Genomic DNA, 24,813 nt, shown 5'->3' with positions numbered 1-24,813 from the left:
AATTAAATTTACGTAAAGATTAGAATGACGCTCGCGACACTTTTCACTGCCGCCGCGGCCTTGACACTCAAAGGATTAGGACGTGTCGATCGATCGCGCGAGAGTTCGTCGTCCTTCCTTCGCGCCTCGGGGCCGATCGTCAAAACATTCGAACGTGTTATCGGGGAAAGAGAATGAGAAAGAATTACACACTGATATTTACATAATCGACGTATGCTGTTGCGGTCTATCAGCTTCGCCGGCATTGCGGTGATGGTGGTTGTTGCTATTGTGGTTATTGCCGCCGCTTAATCCTTGCACCTGTGCACTAGTCGCGATAGTAGTCCTTGCCGGCTGCCGGCTCGCGCTATCCTTCAGTATCTTGGTCGCGCTCAACGGCGTGGCTGTCACGCACATCGTTCCACGCGCGGCTATCGGTATCACCTCCTCGGTATCACACACACTACGAGCTGGTAAGCTCGACACTCCGCGCGAGGGAGAGCACGCGATATCTCAGCTGGGCCAAGACATCCGGACTAACGACGCCGACAGTGACGACGGCGAGGACGACGTGACCTTAACGCGACGCCATACGCGACGCGACGGTACACGAGACTGCGTTCGCCCGCTCGGATTCGCAGATCCGTCCGTACCGATAGCGAGCATCAACGCGGAGGGATAGATCGCGTCTGATGCTAGGAACGAGAGAAGGAAACTTGCGCGCGAGCCGCGACGACGGAGCCTCTCGCCCCGTGTATGATAATCCGCGCGCGCGCGTGTAAATAATGTACTCCTCGCGTATATACGCCGTGTACGATCGCAGATCCCACCTCGTGGCGCGCCGCGGGCCTACTGAGTGACTGATTAACTGAGTGACTGCCGCGAGCCGTCCTGCGTGGGTGCACACGCGGTCTCCGGCGTACGACGGGGCTGACGGCGCGCCGATTGGCTCGCTCCAGGGGCAAGTCCGCGCGGTGGGGCGCCGCGGGCCAATAGGGCGCCGCGGCTGCCGGAGCGACTCTTTGCGAGTCACGGCCGGCACTTGGTCGCGAGCCGTCGCGCCGTGCGTTTCGTGGTGTGTGTCGCTCCGACGGGTCTGTAAAGGTTTATTTCCTCCTCTCTTCTTATCGAAGAGCGAATTTTGCCTATCGTGCCATCAGGTGTATTAGTGTCTTATCGAACCATCGATTATGAGGGAAGGAAAATCAGAGTGTCTTTAGAGCGAATATCATTTTTCTTTCTTGAATCTCTCGGATTCTTTCCTTCGGCGTTCGCGTGTGTAACACGAATCGATATCAGGAAGCAAGAGAGAATCGGGTTAGAACACCCGATAGCTAATGTGTTCTGGGAATATCATCACGCGAGTAATTTCGATTGTAAGCGGTCGAAGTACCTTTCACGTATTACGTTACATTTCGTAATTCCTCGTATATTTAAAGCGATGATAGTGTCAGTGTCACTCCGTGATTGATTATTTTTCGCAGTTTCTTTTCGATTATTCGCTTTTGCTTAATATACAGTGCAAGTGACTTGAACTTAACAAAATTGTTTACATATAATTATATTCTTATAAAATTTGTCTCTCTACATATCGCGTGTTTTGGCCGCGTACTCTTTTCGATAAATTGTACTGAATTTTTATCTGTCATCGATATTGTCACATATTTAATATGATTCGTTGATATACTATCACATTTTAGCGAAAGTACGTTCATTTGCGTGTTCAGATTTTATTGATGCTCTCATCAATAATACTTGCGATTTGCAATTGTATATAAATATTATGCCATTCGAGGATTTATTAAAAGTTATATTTTGTGAATTTTTATGTTTGTCATATTGCATCGATATTTATTGCGAATGGATACCAAACGCTATCCTTTCTTCAATATGTGAAAATGATCGATGTCGCCCTGACTGACAGATGCATGTGTCATCCGCGTTAAAAAGTACTCTTCATGTCGAATTTAACCTGTTTTCGATTCAAATGTTGCTTGTGTGATAGTACGTTTTGTCGTCGTTACGATCACTATTTTACGAATCTCGTTTCGTAACATTGTTTATCGTTCTATCAATTGTTGATATACATTTTCGCGTAATTTAAATGGATGTCTATATCGTTAAAATCAGATCAGTTTCCTAAACTTTTCGAGTTTAGAGATTTACAGTTCGTCGAGATGTAAATAAGAAAAGGTTTGAATAAGTAAATAAAGAAAAAGAAAGAATTATATAGTTCTTTTTCTCTAAATAAACTTTTTATAACTTTGTATAACTTTTTCAAATTTTTTACACACATTTTTTTCACACATTTTTTAAAAAACCATGTTTTATCTTTATTTTTCTTGGAAAAATATCGCTAAAAAACTAGTAGGTCACGTTTTTTAACAGGACACGATAACGAACAATAAAACACGCTTGTAAACAATTGGCATTTAGACAAATCTTAGGCACATTTTGGACGTCTTATTTTCGAAATTTCTGCAACGTACAAAAACAAATGGCAGCGATATTCGCGCAAACCAGTCGCCTTATGGTCGTTCTGATTTATAGCTCGAGGTGCATTTCCATACATGCAATTTATATTCGTGATTCCCATATGCGAAAATATCTCGGGGGATATTAATTCCGCGATTTCTATACATCTCTGCGCGCGACGCATCATCGAGCGCATCGCTTTGTGAACGCCGATTGAAATGTAAATGGGAAAAAGATATATATCGATAACAGAGACGTATCCGCATATTACGTGAAAATTTCCCCCCATGATTCGTGCGTTTCTCTATCAATGATGACAGTAAGATTGAAGTTTACACCAAAATTATGAGAAAAAAACAGTCTATTAACTATAAATCACTTGTGTAAATTATTCGCAACTATATGTCTTTCTTACTGCTAGTAATGATTAAAAAAACTTAATTTATATATTTATTAAAATTTATATATTTTATTATATATTTTTTAATTACTTTTCCGTCAAAGTTTTTTTTTCCAAAAAAATGTTAAATTTTAATTTTCCTTTAATAATAATAATTAAAATAAATGCGTACTTTATGGGAATATATTCTATTGCGTATTACAAGTTGTAGAAATGTTACAGGGAACTACATGAAAATTCTGAGAATTATGTAATAATACCGATAACATGAAAGAATTATGTGAATACAATAAGTAGACAAATTGCGTGGCTGTCCCTGCAATTTTCCAGAACTCGAATACAATAAAGACTACTGTTTACCTTCTCAGAACTCAATGTTCTTATTTTGTGATCGCTCATCCGAGCCGAGCACGAGCGCTTGACAAAATAATTCAAGAACGTAAATGATACGCAACATAAATGCACGAGCCGAAATAAATTACAGGCCCAAGTTTGTAATCAATATTTTGAAATGTCAAATGCAAGTTCTTACAGGTTTCCTGAGGATTCGCCGACACATCTGGATAGTAGTTCTGTATATACTTGCGAGAGAACAGGATCTCTCTTTTCTCTTTCTTCTCTTTTTCTCTTAAACATTCCACTTCCAGAGGCACACGCAGACCGAAGCTGACCAGGTGCGGACTTCCAGACCTCTTCCTGTGCCTCGCGACCTCCATTGCCCCCCTAAATGCGTCTTTCACGACTCAGTAGATCGCCCTTTACCGCACACGGTCCCCCTTTATATCACCTATTAACTTCGACTCTCCACAATGTAGGTCTACCCTGCGTCTCGTCAGATCTTATCGTATATAGATAGGCCTGCCGACGACAGCGAAATTGGATTTAAAGAGATTGCTTGACGGATGAGTGATCACGTGTAAAAACGTTACACGGTGATTAAACGGGGGATTGAGAAGTGATATATAAAGCGTTTCGGAATTGTGATTTTAAGATGGTTTCTTTACACATATTTAGAAACAATTTTCTCAAACAAAAAAGTTCATTATTAATCAATGTTATCTCTTATACGAAAGTACTATTAAAATATCACGTGAATTTAAACTAGTAATTAAATATTACATTTTTTATTTAGTTCTTAGTTTCATATAAAATTATATAAATAATTATTTATATAATTGTAATTGGCATTTTGTAAGTATATCTATATGTTTGTATATATTATTTTTCAGTATCTTTGAATAAAATTCAAAATTTGAATTAAAAATAATTATGCTATAATTCTCATTTAAATCTTATATAGTAGAAAATAGAAAATCTTAAAATTTATAATTTACACAAAACTTACTTCGAAATTAATAACGTGATTTAACTGATTTCGAAATTAATAACGTGATTTAACTGATTTATGCATTTGCAGAATTATTATTATATTTTTATAAAGAGATAAAAAACCAGTACTTGATAATATATGTACATAAAAGAGAGAAAAAATTATGATATGACCGAACATTTACTTTATAAATGAGAACCGAAATATATTTATGATATTCATTTCGCGATATATAATTATTTTGTTAAAATCATATATAATCAAATATATAAAATCCACTATATTACACTAAGAATCATCAAAGAATTTATATACTAAATACGTTACAGATTTTTTAAAATTCTGTATGAATTATACTGATCACTCTTTCTCATACTTTTTATTTTATTTATGTTTTGATATGCTGTTCTGGATCCTTAAATCCTTTGTGTACCGGTATCACCTCATTATAGGACACTAAAACGAATATTGAACCAACTTGGCGAATATTGAAAAAAATAGCTTCGCAACTCTCGCATAGAAGGCCATAGCAACACGTCATTGGTCCAGCCTCCAATTTGCCGGTTTCTCTTTTCTCGTTCCAGACGATTTTCGACGTGAGACGCGGCCCTTTGATGGTCAACAATGAGCGACGGTCTTTCACAATGTGCAGCAACAAAGTCGACTCCGTCGACGGTGACAACGAGTACGTGCATCCGTTGTCGCCAAGAGTCTTTGATTCGTGCGGTAGGTAGATTAAACGAGAAAAAATTTCCAGGAGCTCACTCTTGGAACGCAGGCGGTCTTTGATGAATGGCATGTCGGTATATTTCAAAAAACGACAAATAATAATAATTTTTCCCAAAAAAAGGATTATTCACGCCTTTGTTAAAAGCCGACTATCCTATTCTAAAGGCTGACAAATTGTGTGAAAGGCTGTGAAATTATTATGAAAATCGACCGCTTTGAAATAATAGAGTCGTTATGCGAATAGACAGATACAAACAATAAAAATTAGAAATGTCTTATACAATTACATACCTAATCACTTAATATTTTATATAGCAATATATAAAGATTTTCTATTAAACTTTTTCTCAAACTTTTTTTTATTTCTTAAAATGTGAAAAAAGTGAAGAATTATTCCATTTAAGGATTTAATTATAATTATAATTAATATTATTATAATTATAATTAATTATTATAATTATAATTAATATAATTTAATTTATAATAATAATTATAATTAATTATAATTATAATTTAATTAATATAATTTAATTATAATTATAATCGAATTTATGTGTCCTATTTTAGCACTGATTTTTAACACTATTTTTAATATTTACAAGCGAAAATATTTGGCCCTCCCCTCTCTCTCTCTCTCTCTTAATTCAAATACATTTTCGATTGAGAAAATTTTAAAATTATTTCTCGAACCCTTCAAAGTTCGGAATGCACTACGAGATCTGCACAGACTCTCCTTAATTACTCAGTAGTAATGTTCTCGCAAGCTGCAAGTAATTTGCGGTCCAAGTTTTTAATCACAAAACGCGGCCGAGTTTCACGTCGACGTCCAAGTTACGGTTCCGCGGCTTCGACAGGAATGTTCGCGCTCTTTCTGGAAGAGTTGGAGAGAACGCGTTAAAAGCGCGAAATAATTGCGCTCTGCTGACGCTTCGTTATAGCGGTAACGTATGTATGCAATGGGAGAGGAAGTGAAGTGGTTTTCCGCGAGAGCAGAAGCTCATCGTCACGTTGGCGAGAAGCGTGAACGAGCGCATAACGGCTGGATGACGCTCTCGCGGAAGCGAAAAATGGTAGCATGCGGGGGTCGACAAAGGGCCGGGACCAAGTGGGAAACTCGGGCGCGGCGAATTTCCGCATGTATGTAACCGGGTCTTTTTGTGTAACTGTCCCGGTCTACCTTGCAAAATGTCCGCTTCGAGTTTGTTAAGCGAGAAGGAAGAGAAAGAGAGAGAAAAAGGAGAAGCGACGCTTGCCAAAGCGACGGTTTGCGTTCCGTCTCTTCTTTTCTCAACAATGGTGAACGGAAATATTGCCGGAGCAGAAATCGGTATAGTTCCGGCGAAATCACGAGAGTGAATCCATTTGTAACATTTTCCATGTCTACGAGAGAGAGAGAGAGAGAGGAAGAGATTTTAAATCTGTTTTCTTAAAAATACTAAAGTTCGTTAAAAACATTTATTAATGTAATTATGCACACACAAACAGCCTAACGCGATTTAAAGCTAAAGTATTAATGCGATCTGCTTGAATAACCGTTGCAATTCATGTCGACATATTTCAAAGATCTCGACATCTTCTCGTCGACCATCGCCATCACCATTTCATATCCAATACGATTCTCCAAGATGTATCGCCCGCCATAAACCGTCGCCACTATGCACGCGCTCAGTTTTCCAGGTATGTCGAGTGTACGAGGTCTCAAGGGAACCGAAGGGAAGGAAAGGAGATAGGAACAAAGTAGTCTCACCTTTTCGCGAGTCAGCGGTGAAATTTACATACTCCTCATCGCGTTAACGTAACGGAGTGCGGACAAAAAAAGAGAAACAAAGAGACGAAGAGATACGCGAGTATGTGAGATCGTGGAAGCGTCCAAGAGGGATGACAAAAGGGGTGAGACGGGAAACGGTGCGAGGCTGGCGCACCCAAGACTTAAGGGTTGTACTCGCACCGAATTCCAAGCATGCGCCCAGTACCTGCTCGGAATATCGTCTCGTCATATTTCCGTCGTAACGCGTCGGATCCCCGTCCCCGAACAATCCCCTCATCGGCCCTATCCCTCCCCTGACCGCTTGACACGAGACGATATTTTATTTGCAAAGAGCCCTGCCTGCAGGTTGCCGCTTCTTCTTATCTTGTGTGCACAGGAATTTCTCGCCTCGACACTGCGCTGCGCGACACTCAGATTTCACAGTGCTCAACTTTCCTCCTCTCTTTTCTTGCATATCTCTACTTTTCATTTGCCTACTACTCCCTTTCTCTCTTTAGTATATTTTCCTTTCCTCTTTTCGCTCAATTTTCTATCCAGAAATGTGGATAATGATTTTTTTGAAAATTACAGTTAATAACAAGATATGCATTAAAGTATCATTTGATCTCGAAACATACAACTTTAAGTAATTGACAAATATTATTTTGAAAAAACAAAATTATTATTTTCGACGTTCCTTGACAATGGAACTAACGGGACTAAATTTCATTAGGTTTCATATAGAACCGCCTTCCTGTGTCTCTCTCAAAGTCTACCTCGCGTGGTCTATCTTTTTCGTTGTCTCCTCTGTTTTTTCTATTTTTTCCTCTCTTTCTCTCTCTTTCTCTTCCACTTCTTTCTCTCTTTTACTCCGTTAAGCACCACCTTCTCCATCTCTTCTTTCGTGCGGGACGATACGATGAATTATTTATGAATAGCATCCAGGAACAAGTCGAATCGACCACGCTCGAGAGACCCAACACTTTCTTGCGATGCCCGATACATATCCAAACCTATTCATCTTATCGAGCTGGTTCGCGAAAAAAAAAGGAATTAACATCGGAGTTGTATCGGCGAAACGAACTTTACTTTCGAGATTGCGAGACGACATCGATGCACAACGATATTATTATAAATGAGGCGATAGATAACGATGGAAAGGTGAGATGCCTTTATTTAAATTGCGTCCCAAATACTTCGTCACGTACGTTTATAAATTACATTTGAAACTGCATCAGGAACGTCAATAAATTATATTATTAAGCCTGTCGCGTAATAGCGATTATTCTGTAAGTTATATTGACGAACTCTCGTTGAACTCGTTAAATGCGTGATTAACGACGAATGATATTTACCATATCGATTATAACGCTAATCCGCTTCCATCAGCGCTCCCTTCCTCTACCTCTCTCATTCGGTAACAATTTATATTTTTCTTTCACGAAAACTCATAATATTTCAATGTTGGATCTGCGTTACTTTCCGGAAAAGAAAAATTTATGATTTATAAGCGTGAAAGTAAATATAAATAACGATATATCCTTGCGCTTATAATTTCGCGAAGCGTAAAATACGCAAGTGAGAAAGGCACGAAGAAGGAAGTGTGTGGGATCGTAGGAGCGGGTCGTAGGAAGCAGGAAGATGTTGATGTTTCGCAGGTCGTACAATGTACGAGATATGTTGGTACCTCCTCGGGGTTCTCTCGCATGGGTAACGATGCGCAGCATAAAATGCACAGCAGAAATACTGCAAGAACGGTACCGTCACCGTTGCCATCTCCACCATCGTCATCGTCGTCGTCGCCGTCGTCGTGTGCACGCCGGATATTCCGCCGGAATAATAAAATGCAGAACTTTCTTCGCGCCTCGCGTCTTCGTTTTATCCGCATTCGCTACATTTTCGCGTGTCTTTCTTGCTTTTCATATCGCACGAGAAAATCGGTTTATTCCTATTTCGCACTATTTTAACTCGGATGCATACGATTTTCTTAATGGTATGTTTTGGTAATAGATTTCGCGATCAAAGTTTTTTATCTGTTTAATTAATTTAATAAGTTTAATTATATAATTTAATTATATCGATCAGTATATATAATTACCAATAATAATAAATCAAAATGTTATTTTAAAATCTCAAATAATCGATAATTTAATGAGTAAATTAATTATCAGAATCATTAATCCCTTTTCAGAATTTGTCATAGAAAGTTATAATTTGTCATAGAAAGTTTTAAAATCCAAATAAATTTCTCATGAAAATTTAATGGAGAACGAAAAATACGTATTCTAAAGCACTATTATTGCATTTCGATAGATTATAAATGTGTCGGACGTGATTTATCTTACCTGCGAAATAGAGGTGGTTCGTGCACAAGCAGATGGAAATCGTTTTCGGAACAGATCTCACGGTCCCGATGGTGCACAGCGCACTTGAAACTTCTGGTCCGTTTGCCGCTCATCTACGATCAAAAATATTAAAAAATTTAGTTAATAGATAAATAATTCTAGTTAATTTTAAATAATTGTAGTTATAATGGATTTAACTTATTTTAAATAATTCTCTCTTGTGTCGAAAACATATAAGGTGCTTTATCTGCCAAGGAATTGCAATTCAAAAATCTAAATTATATAAATTTAGGAGCATTAAACAGTTCCTAATTCTGCTATCAAGCTAAAGTATTTTTAAAATCTCAAATAATCGACAATTTATTAACGAATAGATTAGTTATCAGAATCATTAATCCCCTTTCAGAATTTGTTATAGCAAATTATAATTTGTCATAGATGTCAGTTCTTCCGCCAAAGAATTAAAATTCTACTTCGGATGATAATGTTTAATTTATGAAGTTTAAAGCTTTTAAATTACTTCTTATTTTATCATATTTGTTTTCTTTTTATTTTGTAAAGAGAGACCAGCTAGACAGAGATTTCGATTTAGGTGGTAAATCGCGAAACTCAAAATTTGTTTTGCGGCAGTTTGTAGGGACAAAGGTTTTGGTTGCCGGTCTTGGCACCGACTTGGTGTATGGAAAGCGCGAGCCGCAGAGGCTTCCTCGAAGCTGATATTTGGATCGGAGGACCCGTTAACGTGGTTAGGTAAATGCAAGCAAGAACGCTGGCAAACTCCTCGAGGTAAGTTGTGTATACGTAGACGAGTGTTATGTTAGGCTACCGCGTGCCCGTTGTATTCGCGCAAGCACGCACACACACATACACATACAAACTTAGGATCATCTTACGTGTAATTTATAGTCCGTTTATGCACAGGTATAAGAGTGCGCACGCAATGCTATAATCAAAGGGCTATAATGGGATATTTAAAATTAATCAATTACCAACCAAATTTCTAACGTTGTTCCATTGAATAATGTATTTTCATAAATATATAAATATAGAACAAAGTAAAATAACAGTATATAGACAGAATCTATTTTAGAAACCATTGTTTAGATTTATGATTTATCTTTTTATTTAATGGACATGTCTGAATATACTTAAATCTGTTTTATATAATATAAATTTATCACGAAATATATTCTTAATAAATAAATTAAAGCATTAAAAAAGATAAATTATAATTATTTTAATTATAAATAATTTGTTAACAAAGCTATAATTATAATGATGCATACTTTAGTTTAATATGATTAAATTTGTAATTACACGAACCTCTTTATGCATGATGCAGGTTAATAAAGTTTAATTCTCTTACATTATGATTTACCTTCTTATGCAACGTATTATTCCGAATGCATTTGCTCTTTGCGAGAAATATGTGCGATATATATAACGGGTTTCCCTGACTTTCACACTTTTTCTTTATTCACAAAGAACACTTTCATGCAAACTGGATAAGCCGCTGGGCGTTCTCATATCTTTGGCCCGACGGCATTTTAGAGATTTTGCATACAGTTCATTTTTTTATCTTTCTTTCTGCATTCTTACATTTTATCTGTGATTTACACCAGACATCATTCGAGAATGATTACATCGATTTCTTTTTTCTAATAAAATATATATATTTTTTAAATATCTTATATATATTTTTTTCAATAAAAAATATAGTAGTATTTTTATCTTATATATATTTTTTTCAATAAAAAATATATATAAGATAAAAATACTACTATAAAATATATTAATTTTTTATTTAAAAGAAATTTTGTACATCTTAGACCCCAAAAATCAAAATGTAAAAATATGTTATACAACATATGTTATACATAAGTTAGACATAGATATAGTTTAAGAAAAGATATAGATATTTAAAAATCATTTACTAATTTTCATCTATTCTATTTATTGTGTTTCTCATATTTACTATCTTTCATTTTGTTACCTGCTTCTTTCGGTTTATGTTATTTCAGGTGTGATTTGATTTACCTTTGCATTTGAACTTTGCTGCTTTGAATTTCTTGACTATTTTTCTCTATTTCATCCTTTTAACAATTCCATTTTGACAACGGTCACTCCGTGATGGATAAAATATATTAAAGCGAATTTTCTCATGTGCAGGAAATGATTGATGTCTATCCATTGAGGCTTTCGGGATGTGACATTTAACTTTTGTCGCGAAACTAAACATAATGTATACATCTGTCTTTTATCTTTCATAAGTTAAATTTATAATTTTTTTACGTGACAAAATTGATAAAGAAAAGCCGAGACACGCGATAATTAAAATATAAAAAAAAGAAAAATACTTTTTTTGCGCTAAAAATGCTTTTTTTACGTATTGCTAAAAAATTTATGCTTATAATTTTTCGTCAGAACATCTCTTCGTCGATGTAATTTGTCGAAGTAATTGCCTATAATGTCATTGTAAGAAAAATAAAGCGATAATGGAGAGAATAGGAATTTTTATCGCCTTTCAGAATACGATGCTGGTATAGGTTTGATGCCTGTTCGTTTGATTGCCAAAAAGGAAACCTTCGAACGAGCTGGAAGCAAAGGAAGGAAGAATACGTCGAGAAGGACTCTACGGGAAAATTTGGACTAGTCAACGAAGAAAATTTAATTTGTTCCGCGCTCGACGTTCTTCGTCGTTGGGGTTGTCGAGCATTTGCTCCACGGTGACTTTATCGACGTCCACTTTGTGGTCTTCTTCTCTCAACGCTCATTTTCATTAACGGTATGACGTGCTCTTTATCGCTAGATTTCCGTTGACGAAATGCGTTTAGCGAAAAATGCAATTCGAGCGCAGACAGTATTGTTACATGTCGAAGTGTTTTTTTCATCATCAAAATTAATTTATGAATTAATAAGTTGTAAAAATATGTTGAGGGTCTTAAAAATTCTGTCGCTTCTGATGTTTCGATGCGTGTAATACTCTGCTTGATTTTAATCGAGTGGTAAGTTTCCTTCTCTCGTACAAAATTTAGTTTCATTTTCATTTGCTCGGAAAAGTTCTTTCTCCTGTTCTCTCTGTTTTGCCCTTTTTTTCTTTCTTTTTATTTCACTGCATTTTAAAGTATTTTTTATACAAAAAGTTGCATAAAGAATACCTTCAAAGGTAACGAACGTTAAGTTATATTATTAGTGAACAAAAATGTAATCTTATTAATTTGTCTTTGTGTTACCTTGTCTTTGCGGGTTTTGTATTATTGCATCGAGCTTATTTATTCTTTCTTTAAACATAATTTTCCAACTTTGTTTAATATCTTTCATAAATATAGCCGCGTTTAAAAATGATAAAAATAATGTTTCTTTTTAAATAAGATTTTATTATAAAAACACATCTCGAATTATCATTCTTTAATGTTTCATTACGCTTCTGGCGAATATGTAATGAATCTTTTATATCTGAAGCACCGTGTATATACATTCATTTCATTTCTCTATACATTTGTACTTATTTTTTTATTTAATTCAAACGTACATTTATACGATACAATAAGAGATGTTTTTATCATGTTTTATCACTGGAAATGTAAAATTTTCTCTATAAGGTCATATATAACGTAAATCGCCTTCTTTGTGTGTGAATATGGTAACATGAAAAATCTTTGTACTATTGCACCTGACAGCATAAAATATTCTTTAAATTTTTATTGATCGCGGCAATACAAATACACGTAAAACAGTGGCAAGGGAAAACAATTTTGCACTTTCTCCTTTCTTCTTTATATACATTTATATTTTTTCGGTTAACAATATTTATATCAGACCTCGTAATATATGAAGATCCATCACTTTGGCGCATATTTCATAATTGTTTTTTTGGCTGCGTATTATGATAATAGCTTCGGATTGTTTTTCAAACATGTACGATCTCATAAATGCTAAATTTTCATTACATTGATTGATTCAAGAATTCATGAATTGCGTAAAAATATAATAGTTTAAAATTAAAGCATTGACAGTGATTGGATAGAGAGTGACATACGTAATTATAAAATTAAGAATTCATTAAAAAGAGAACGTATTTAATGTATATTTATTTTATATGATACATTACATATTTTTTATGATGTGAGAATTTGTCTTTTGTGACGTATGCGTGTTATATGGATGCGCAAAATCACTTTGTTGTCATTTCTGCGGCGAGCAGCATGTAACGTGAAACCGTGTATCGTTCGATTACTCATTAGAAATACAGCAGCGATAAATTAAAAGAGAACGCGATCATTTCTGATAAATATTTATTAAGTCTGTTAGGAAACTAATTAGTTTCTACAGTTAATAACTCGTATCTATTTAACGATACAACTTGATTGAAAACAGATATTTTATATGCCTTATTTATATGAATATGAAAAACAAAAATTTTACGAACATTAATCATGAATGGTTGTTCATTACAATATTTAATACATCATATATAAACAATCACTTTGATACTTGATTTTGGAAATATCTAGCGTTGGATTTTTCGTCATTAAATATAATTTGCATTTTTGAAATTAGGAGTACGCGTAGTAATACACGAGTAAAAAGCAGTAAAATACACACACACATATTAATCGTTTATTAATAATAATAAATTTAAAATTACAAGGGGAATATAATATTATAAATTATATAAATATACATATTTTATGCAAATATTATGTTGAATATTTCATGATAAACTACCACGTATTTGGCGCTCGTTTTTTGTGGCGTGACCGCGCTGTTGTTTACGCACGATGATCTTGTTGCCACTTGCGCGGCGAAGTTCGTGCGGGAAGGACGCGGCGTGAGACATTCCGTGTGTCGTTCTATTATTTATCGAAATATAACCGTAACGAGAAGAGAATGTGAACATTTCTTATGAATATTCAGGAACTATTAGCTCGCGTGACTAATTGACATCTACGATTAACAACTCGTGAGTATATCTATTCGCTACGGGGACAATTATTCATCTAACCTACAATATTTTACATGACTTATTTATTTGAGAAACAGTACGAATTTTGCGGACGCTAATCATAAATTGTTTTTTACGACATTTATAAGTAATCACTTTTATAACGATATTTAATTCTAGAAGTATCTTGTATTATATTTCGGATTATTTGTCGTTAAATATTTGTCCATTATTTCGGGGTCAAGAATGCGCGCAGTAATACACGAATGATTTAAATAACGAAAAGCCATAAAATACATCAACTATTCATTAATAATTGATTCGAAATTACAAAGAACAGCATATAAATCATGTAAATATATTTCGTAGCGGCAATAAAGTATCGCACAACGCTCGTTTTTTGCGAAGTGAAATGCGTTATTGCGCAGTCGCCATGTTGTCATTTGTGCGGTAATATTCGCACGGGTAGCAGTGCGAATGCATTGTAACCTATCTTTCGAAATACGATTACAAGAAGTATCAGGTAATGGAATTAACGTCATATAAAACCGATTATCTTCTACAACTACTACAATTAACAATTTTCAGCCAGTATGACTTAATTTTCTCTATAAATTATTTGTAAAAGTATCGCGATGCTGACAATTAATTAAAACGAATATTTCGCGCAATGTATCCATTTGAAACAGAAAATAAAATGAGATTTTAATATTTATCTAGCTACATATCATAAATTCGGCATTTTTACATTGTTGTAATTTGTCAAAATATAATACGTATCTTGCGAGATTTATTCGATTAAAATCTGTCATGCAAACGAAAATGTCATATCGACAAATCTAACCATGTTTTCGAATATTGCAGACCGTGTATGGATATTTATTTTTAATTTTAAATTGTATATTTATTCATTTATGTTACCATGTGGCAAATTTTGCTTTAATATGTGTATATTATTTGTTAACAGCAGAAATAGGATTACTATGGCGAGTGATGCATGTTTTTGGATGTTAGCGTTTTGTACCATGAAGAGGAACAAAGAAGATGCAAAGAATAAAGGCGCGAGAAAATAAAGAGAACTGGAAAAAATAACGGCGGAATAATCAATTGGAAGGGTAAGCAATTTATAAATTTTTAATTTATTTTGTTTATTATCTGTTACAATTAATTCGTTTAAAATTAATTGCTCATTTATTTCTGCAATATTATCGACATCATTGTAATTCTATATCATTATAATGTGATGTTAACTCAAAATATTCAAAATTGTATTTAAACATTTTTATATTTAATAAAATAATTACAATAATTAACATACTATTTCTTTATATATAAAAGTACATTTATTAAAATTATGTAATTTTTAAAAATACTTATCTATATATAATTTATATTAGATATATTATATATATCTATTTAAAATATAAATATAAATTTTAATTGTGTATGCACACATGCATACACATTTATTTTAATTACTTTATGAAAATTATTTTGAATTCTGTTTTAATTTGGATATATTTGTATTTTATAGATAAACGAGTATTGCTACAGCGTGATTTACAGATAATTGTCCTACGATTGCTTCACTGTTGCACATTCGTTCGGTGAGTATTAAATAATTTTTTGTTCACTATTATATTAAAGAGATGGATTTATGAATATTAGATTAGGAATATATATAGGCCAAGATTATCAGTAAAATTATAAAATTTTGAATCTCCAATAATAAATATAAACAAAATATTTTGTATTGTTCATTCCTAAAAATGTTTATTTTTATAATTATTTGATATACATTTATATCCATTACTTATTTTATGGTGAATTAATCTAGAAAATTAAAAATTCAAGTTAAAAGTAATAAAAGAAGTGAGATGTGTGATAATTATAAAAATTATACAATATTTCATAGATCCATTATTTTTTAACAGAGCTACGATTAATTAATAAAACTATTTAATCTTGAATTATGTGCAACTATTTCAACTCATTTTACTATCATATTGCATAAAATGTAAGATAAAGATTTCAAAAAAATAAAATTAAAAACACCAAAGATATATTAATGACATTTTGGCACAAAATTTTGATATAAAACATATAAAATATATATAAATATATAAAATATATATATAAAATAAATATAAAAACAGAACAAAAATTATTTCACAGTCAGTCTAGTATTAAAATTAATTTACTCAATGCAAAATGCTAATTATTAAATTGTATCTATTTTATATATTAATTTTTGCTCTAATTTCTCATAATTTATTTATATATATTTACATATATTCGAGATATATTAATTTTATATTATACATTTCGTAATAATAGCTGAGAATTGACGGCACCTTTTATGGCGTTGTTCACTTTATTACTATATATACGTCATTTACTATTATTTGTGCGATAAAATTCTGCAAATAAGCAATGATGTTTTTCCTCTTGCTCTTATATATACATAATATGTACATGTGTATACATAAATACATATTTTATTACAACGTGTATATCTGTAGACGTAATGAACACGTAATCTTTCTTACTTTATTTAGATATATTTAAAAGTATATAAAAAAATCAGATAAAAATTAAAATTAAATTATCGAGATCGATGTTCTAAGAGAAGGTATTGGAATTTTTATATGTCAGATGAATGTAAAAAGCGAGTCCGCACATAAGCTTGTTTCTGTTCCTATAAAAAAGATCAGATTTGTCGTCGTCGCGGTGGCGTCAGTGATGCCGACTCCGCTAAGTAAGTAAATCTTCGACGTGGATTTACGATCCCGCAGGGAGTTTACCCGTGTATCTCGTTCGCCGTGCTGTGGCGTGGATCGATAGTATCGCAGACGGGACCCCAAGCCTCGTTCTATTAATCTCGATCGTTTGTTCTAAGTTTATCGTTCGATGCGAAGTACGGAGTACATTTAAACAGGAAGATGTACATACTGCTCATATGTATATACGTGAAAATCTTTTAGCTATCCCTTATCGCCTACTTGGACGTTAATATTAGATAAGTTTTTTTTTATATGTGTATGTATACACACATAAACAGATTATTTTTTTTCGCTTTTAAACACAATAAGTTTGTAATGAATTATTATTTAATTATGATATTAAATCATGCACGCGTCAAAGCTTTTGTCCGAATTAAAATTGTAAAAAATAATAAGTTTTCAGAGAAATGCAAAAATTCTGATAATGTTTTGGTCATTATATTATGGAATATTCGGAAAGTAGATATATCTCTTTTGTAACAATGTTAATTTCAAATCTTTATATTCAAATATTATATTAATATAATATGTCACAATTATATATATATATATATATATATATATATATATATATATATATATATTTCGTTAATGCTGATAAAAATATGATGCCATTAATCTAGCACTTCCAAAAATTTCAGAGGATCTGTTAAATTAAGATAAATGGCTGTTATTTAGAGAATAATGACGAGAAATTAGCGCTACCCATCTCACCCGTGTTACCGGAACGTACAGAAACATCAGAATGATACCAGTAATTATTGTCGATATCATCGAACGCGATTTCGATTGTTATCCAGTTATAAATGCTTGCAATCGCGAAACAGATACGGTCATCTAGTTCACGAATCGCGTAAACTACATATCGCGCGTTGAAAGTCGACTTAACGGTATTAAATCAGCATTATCTCGACGTGACGACGTAATATAATGTGGGTATAGCGATAATATTTCCGCTAGTAGCGGCGTCGCAAATTTGCTAGGACAACAGTTTTGCATTCCAAATCGGTTGTGTCTCTGTATATGTCGTGTATAACATTCGCTGCTTCATCCCTCCCTCCTCCCTACTGTCTAGCTTTCTCCCCTTTCTATCCTTCTCATCCACCCTCACGTTTACGTTCGTGCAAACCCCGGCATAATGAAATCCGTGCCATTAGGCCGGACAGTAGGGTAAATTCGTGTTCGCGCAAACGTCGGTTTCCGGCTCGTTCGGCGTTCACGTACTCGAATCGAATCGAATAGAATCGAGATCCTCGACAATGCTCCGCAAAACTGTTATCTCTCTCTCTCTCTCTTGCGTGCATGCATTTAGACGGTGTTCACGAAACAACGCCGTTAGTTATCGACTTGATGTCATTGAAATTCTGAATACACATCAAATTGTATCATTCAGTATTTAATTAAGCAGTCATACGCGTTCGTGTATTAAATGTTTATAGAGTAACTTATAAGTTGTATAATGCAACAAGAATATATGATTTCTCGTAACTTGAGGGCGTCTCGTGAGAATGTCAGGATATTTATAATAAAGCAAATTCAATTCTTTCCCTTTCTCTTTCTTTCTTTTTTATCCGCAAAATTTTTTTATTTTGAAAGTTCCTTAGAAATACCTGATTTTAAGACGTTACTTTCCGCACACGGCGTATACATTTCGATGTCTGTAGGCTGGTAGAGTAAAATCGGACAGGTAGATGGAGACGGTGGGGGGGAGGGGGGAGCACACCGTGTGCGTGTCTATCTACGAACGCGTGTGTCCGCGTGCATAGAGCGTAAGAGAACTAAGGGAGGGTCAGAGGCGAATGTTGAGGCTTGCATGCAAGAGGCCGGCAAAGGGGGTAAAGAGAGGTAAAGAGAATAGGAGCCACACGAGCGCGCAGGGGGAATTCGATGCCGGACGATCGAGCAATCTGATGATCGCGTCCTAATCGAATTAAACTCGCTGGTTGTGCCCGTGTTTACGATGGGCTGACTCGTCGGTTTGGATTTGCTACGTTCGCGCGATAATGGACGCGTACGTAGTGGTAGTGCCAATACCATCCACCGGAGGAATGGCCGTGGTAGTGATACGTGCGAGCTCCGCGTTCCTCATCGATCCTGGTTGTTATCGCCGAATGGAAAACGTAGGGACCTCACAAGATTCTGACGTATATATGATATCGCGCCGTAAGTCTTCGGAGTTGTTTATTATGAGAGGATGATCGAAACAATAGCGAGAGGGATTTTCAAGGGATATATAACTGATTCTGTTGTTTGAACGTATCTCCCAATGAAGTTGTAATTTTAAAATTGTAATTTTTTGGAAAGAAAGGGAAAAGTAAATACAAAATTTATTTTTACATATTAAGCATATTTGAATAAAATAAATAAAGCATAAGGCTTCAGTTACTATTATATTAATAAATATATATTTTGTATAATATTCTATTTTATTGCAATTTATCTATTAATCTATTTTGTAGAAAATTATGTCATTACTCATAAACTTAAAGCTCACCTTCTACATTTTCGAGTGTATATCGTGCAAGAGCAATCTAATAATATATCTTAGATTTTTACGATAATTGCTGATTTATTATAGATATTTACCGAATCCGACTTAGATTGCGGAGGTCGATTAAATTTTAACTTCCTTGCAGCGTCAATATACAGATTGTGAACGAAAGTTTATTTGGCGCAATCGGACCGTACTATTGTTTTTCTTTTTCACTAAACAGAAATGTTTTTCTTTTACCGTACATTGCGTTTTTCGTAATAAGGGAAACAATTTAAAATTTAATTCGGAAGCTGTATGAAATAAAATGTTTAAATAAAATATTAATAATCTTCAGTTTCAATCAAAAGAACTTATAATAAATAAATAAAATAATATAGTTCATTTTTATTATTTATTTAATAAAATATAAAATATAAATTTAATGTTTATTATGTGTAATCTGATAATAAAAGCGAGAATATTTCGCCGATGTATAATACATATATTCACAGAGATTTTATCAAATTTAATACATGTATCATATTATTATACATCAGGAAATTAATATTTCGTACATGGCATAGGTATTATAAATAATTTTCTCCGATCCCCGAATTAACGCATTGTTTTTCTCACTCACACTTCACACTTTCAAAATGTCATATCGCTTCGGCAAATGAATTTTCGATATTATTCCGAATTAATAAATAGCAATCCATTTATTTGTGCATGTGCTTACAGCAATCGTACATCATTGTAATCGATTTATTAAAAATTCATTGAATCTGAGCTAATAATGCGATTATAAAATTGGATAACGTAGATTAGTACAATATATTAATTTCATTATTTTATTTCACAATAATCACAATGTATTATGTATTTAAGAATTAACGATAATAATATGCAAGAATCCTAAAATTCCATGATCTGTTGCATCACAAAAAAGTATAAATGGTTTATTTAGTATCGGATTGAATAACATATTTAGATTCTTATACGTATTTTATAAATGTTTAAAATACCGATTATCGCACAAATTCTTTACAAATAACGCGTAAATCTTTTGATATGCGTAACAAATTTATTGAAACCAATGGCATTACATTACAATGAATATTGTGCAGAATAGAAATACGAAATAATGTAATTTATTTCGTCGTGCCTATGGAAATTTCGACAAGATGATAGTGAGAGTCGAGAATGGCAGTCGAGAATGCCTGCGGTAACGGCTAGATACCGGATAGATTCGAAACAGGAGAACCACTGCAAGCTCTCGTCGACTCGGTCAAAGTACGAGAGTTTGTATAAAGCCCGCAGGCAAAGCGGATCCGTTTACAGGCGCTAATTGTAATTTTAAAGCGATCGAATCCGACGATGTACATTCACGTTAGAGAGAGAATTGTGGTTGCGAGCTTACCAGCGAGTGGTCGTCTGCCGTTTAATTAACAATTACGGATTAATATCAATCGGTGTGCATATCGACAATGTGCGAATTTCGATTTTCTGAATCGTTTTAGCAACAAAAATATCTTGAAAGAGCAGACAAGCGTATTGAAGAATTTATTCGGTCAATGTCTAAAAGTATCTTAAAAAGATTTTTCCGAAATTATATCTATATTTAAATAATTGTGATGAGAGAGAGAGAGAGAGAAGAAAAAGAAAGAGAAAGAAATTATCATATATTAAAATCGATATATTACAATTTTATTTTAAATATGAAAACAATGAGAAATAAGAAATAAATATCTTAAGTTTACGACAATTTTAACTAAATATATATATATATATATATATATAATATATATATATAAATTGAAATATTTTCGCATAATATCTGAATTATTTTAATATCGCGTGAGGGATAAATTTGTGTTTGTTGACTTTTACATTTTAAGATGAAATCGGTAGTTTCGAAAGCTTTAGTTACGAACATAACAATGGCAGAGCTATGATACAAGATGACCGTCACCTGACAGAACGAGAGTTCTCCAGCTTAACTCTAGTTTGTAAGGCATACCGTTCGCAACATAAGGCACCGCGATGGGATGTCAACGGTAGTCAACGTGGGCAGCGACATGATGTACGTACGTACTGCGCGAACGTACGCGGCGTTCATGCAAATAGCAAGACAAACAACAGTCACCGCAAGTTTCGCGAGAAACCTCCGCAAAATACCTCTTACTTCTGAAACTCGACAGCCATCGGATAATTGTGAGTTACGTTTCTCCTCCAAATGCAATGCGCGTAGTTCGCAGGGATAATTGCTGGTGTTTATTCGGTTTATCAAAATTACATAAAACATTATAATAATAAAGTAAAAAATAACATAAATTTACGTCTATCCTATAAGAAAATGACAAATATATTTTCGTTAATTTAGATATACAATTTTGTTTATTTAATAACTATAATTTTGCGAAAACGTCGAAATTATTCGAGATTAGAACGATTGGAAACGAGGCGATTAGAAAAATAAGACATGTATATTTTCCGAAGCTTCAAAAATGGTTATTTAAAGAAAGATATACTGCAGAATATTGATACAAACAGAAATTTAAATCTGATAGAAACGATAACAATTAGATCGAGAAATTATACGTTAATTGAACTATTTGATTACAAAATATTACAATAAATTAGAGTTTTTGTTCAATTTTACATTTATCCTTTTGAAGGATAATTTTTAAAAAAATCTTAGTAAAATATATATAACTTTTAACAATTTTAAATAAATTTTAGAATCTAAATAATGAAATATTTCTTCCAAAAATATGCTTTATATGTATATATATTTACACGTTCTCTTCTGCTATTTGTTCGATTTCGTTTGTTTCAATACGTCTATCGAATAGCGAATAGCTTTACTCACATAACATATTCAGATAATACGCCATCAGACAATACCGCGATAATGGTATTGGTCAGGACAAATACATTATTCCGTCTATGTTCACATTTTGTATTTCTATGAAAACGGCCAATAACAATTTGACCGAATTAACTATTATTTGCACAGGGAAGGTAATAGTAACGTGTAGAATGGAATTTCCGCCGTCATTCGACTGAAATCAGAAATACATGCTTCGCCTGTTTACTATTCCGCCCAAGATGGTTATAGTCATATTGCCCATTGTCGTGCTTAGCTTCTGTAAAGGGTGGTTGCCGGTAGTCAACTAACGCTCCAACATCATATGCTTCGTATGCATATGTGCGTATTCGTGTGTCGGCGTATGTGAATCTACAAGAATCAGATAACTATCATAGCATTCTGTGAATTTCTCCCAAGACCGCTCTATCTACTTTGACCTTTCTCTTTTCTTTAAAATTTCTCTTTTGGAATTTTCGTTGTCGATTGTAATTCAACCAAATTTGATCGCAAAATTCTGAACGATTAACTATTACGTATAACAATTTGCTAATTAGAGCTTATAATTAATTAAATAATTTTTAAAGAAAATGAAATGATTAAATTAAAACTCTTATTATCTTTGAAATTAAATATTGCGCATTAGAGAAGCGCATAATAATATGTTTTTACGTGATTGTCGTTGGCGATTTTATGTGAATAAATTTAAAATTTGGTAATATAAAATTTGTTCATTACGTTAAATTATACATATATTACATTATACATACATTATATATTATACGTACATTATATTATACAAATTATATATACATAGAGTGTAATCCAGGAACACACATACTCGTACATAACATATGTAACAGCACACAAACGATTTGTAAAACGGTGGCTATTTATTAAGAAAATATATTGCGCAATTTATTCATTTAAAATAGAAATTACAACGAGAGGAAAAGGAATTTTATTTTATTACGTCGTGATATATATCAGCAACAATTATTTCTTTAACGAAGTTTGATGATTCGTATATATCTCGCATTGCGCTTTTTCCGCGAAGCGGAAAAATAATTTGTTATTATTCTCATTGTTTCCGGATTGAGAGAGCTGAGTAATATACGAATCCCCAGAGAATAATTTAAATAATGGAAAACAATTTTTTTAGAAAATGTATAAAATGAAATATAAATGATTGAAACATTTAAATAATGGAAAGATAGAACTGTAAGATGTGCCAACCGTTCTATTATTAATTATAAATACAAAATTATAAATACAAAGGATAAAATATTTTGTGTTAAATCATAAATATTTCCTGTTTTCAATGTGTTGCAGACAATTCGTTGTGCGAGTGTCATGCGCTAGTGTATTGTGTCAATGTTGGACTTGTCAGCACCTTCAAGATTCACCTTCAAGCTCGTTTTACCGATATTCCCGTTTACACTTACTCATTGAGGATCATATTTCCGATGCCGAAATGGGATATTCATTAAGATGTTGGACAACGTTCTCACGCCAAATGTATCGTGATACAAGATAATGTCGTTCGCGTACATGTTCATGTATATATGTTCGCACGGTTTCAGGCTCTGAATTCACGCTCGAGATTCGGCCGATTAAGAGCACGTTCTACTTTGACAAACGGTTCGGCTCGAATTGGTTAGAGTTCGGTAGATTATCATTAATGGGTCTCTTCTCTTGTATTGTCTATCAACCATATTATATTGCATCGTTGGTGACATGTATTGCATTGATTAAAATTACTTAAACCGATTTTAACTCGTTACGAGAGATTGAATTCCCATTTTCTAGATTATCTAGATTGCTAGTATCGGAAATAGATATTTTCTCTCTCGTGTTCATCCTGCCTTAAGATATTATCTATAATCTATAGCATAGTACACCCTCGTATCTCTCATATAAAATCGTGCTTAAGCGAATTCAAGCTACTTTGAGATGCGAATATATATCATTATAATTTAATAAATAATTTGAGATACGAAGACAAGAATCGAGTGAATCCTATTCGCGTTGATCCCACCTATCGATTCCGCTTCGAGCTTGACCTTTGTTAGAAGCTACCGTTGCCGATTTGTTGGCTCGAAATGCGATTTTCGCGCGAAATGAAATATTGATTCGTGATCGCAAAATTCGGGAGTGTCGTAAAATGTACGCGCGTTCGTTTTCATCGTGGCATGGATATTTTATAATATTTTAATTAGTGTAAAGTATTATACGAGTGCGGGAGTGCCGTGAAAAGTCTCGCGCGTTTATCATATCACATAATGAACACTAATGAACTAGTGAAAATGAGTAACGAATCCTGACATCTAAGAAGAGGAAGAAGAGGAGGACGTCTATGAGGCATCCGCTGCTGCGCATCGATCGGTGAGTGGTAAACTTTTATTTCGAAGTAATGAATCTATGAATATTTAAATTATATTTATATGTCTGGAGATGTATATATCAATAACAAAAGATATTACAAAGAAATTGACATATATGATACATCATACATTCGTTGCTTTAAGCTTTAGAACAGAAATTATAATAAATATATGAAATAATAATAATATAAAAAACTAAAGTTATAATGAAATAACGCTTAAAATGATATATTTTGTTAGCTTCAATGGCTAAATCATAGAGGCCAACAATTCGTGACACGAAAATGTCAATATCATTTTATACAAAATGTATATTCTATTCCCAATGCAGAAAAATATTGTAAAGTTCAAGTA

The 24,813-nt window shown here is 33.6% G+C and overlaps 1 protein-coding gene and 1 long non-coding RNA gene across 2 annotated transcripts in view; one reads left to right on the top strand and one right to left on the bottom strand.

Moving 5' to 3' along the window:
- LOC105258282 (protein rhomboid) overlaps window positions 1-24,813 on the bottom strand; it is a 362,375-nt gene that overhangs the window by 132,062 nt on the left and 205,500 nt on the right. The window contains exon 5 of the mRNA XM_025408100.1: window positions 9,006-9,118. Within this exon, the coding sequence (XP_025263885.1) occupies window positions 9,006-9,118 (113 nt within the window). The remainder of the gene's footprint in view (window positions 1-9,005; window positions 9,119-24,813) is intronic.
- Window positions 13,861-24,002, top strand: LOC105258281. The gene is made up of 4 exons (XR_889734.3): window positions 13,861-13,968; window positions 14,918-15,065; window positions 15,485-15,557; window positions 23,408-24,002. It is a non-coding gene; the product is annotated as an uncharacterized LOC105258281 (long non-coding RNA).

The sequence above is a fragment of the Camponotus floridanus genome, unplaced genomic scaffold (genome assembly GCF_003227725.1).
Source record: "Camponotus floridanus strain SB8 unplaced genomic scaffold, Cflo_v7.5 scaffold2, whole genome shotgun sequence".
Lineage (NCBI taxonomy): Eukaryota > Metazoa > Arthropoda > Insecta > Hymenoptera > Formicidae > Camponotus > Camponotus floridanus.
The sequence above is the reverse complement of the archived record's forward strand: the minus strand, read 5'-3'. Positions and strand labels throughout refer to the sequence as shown.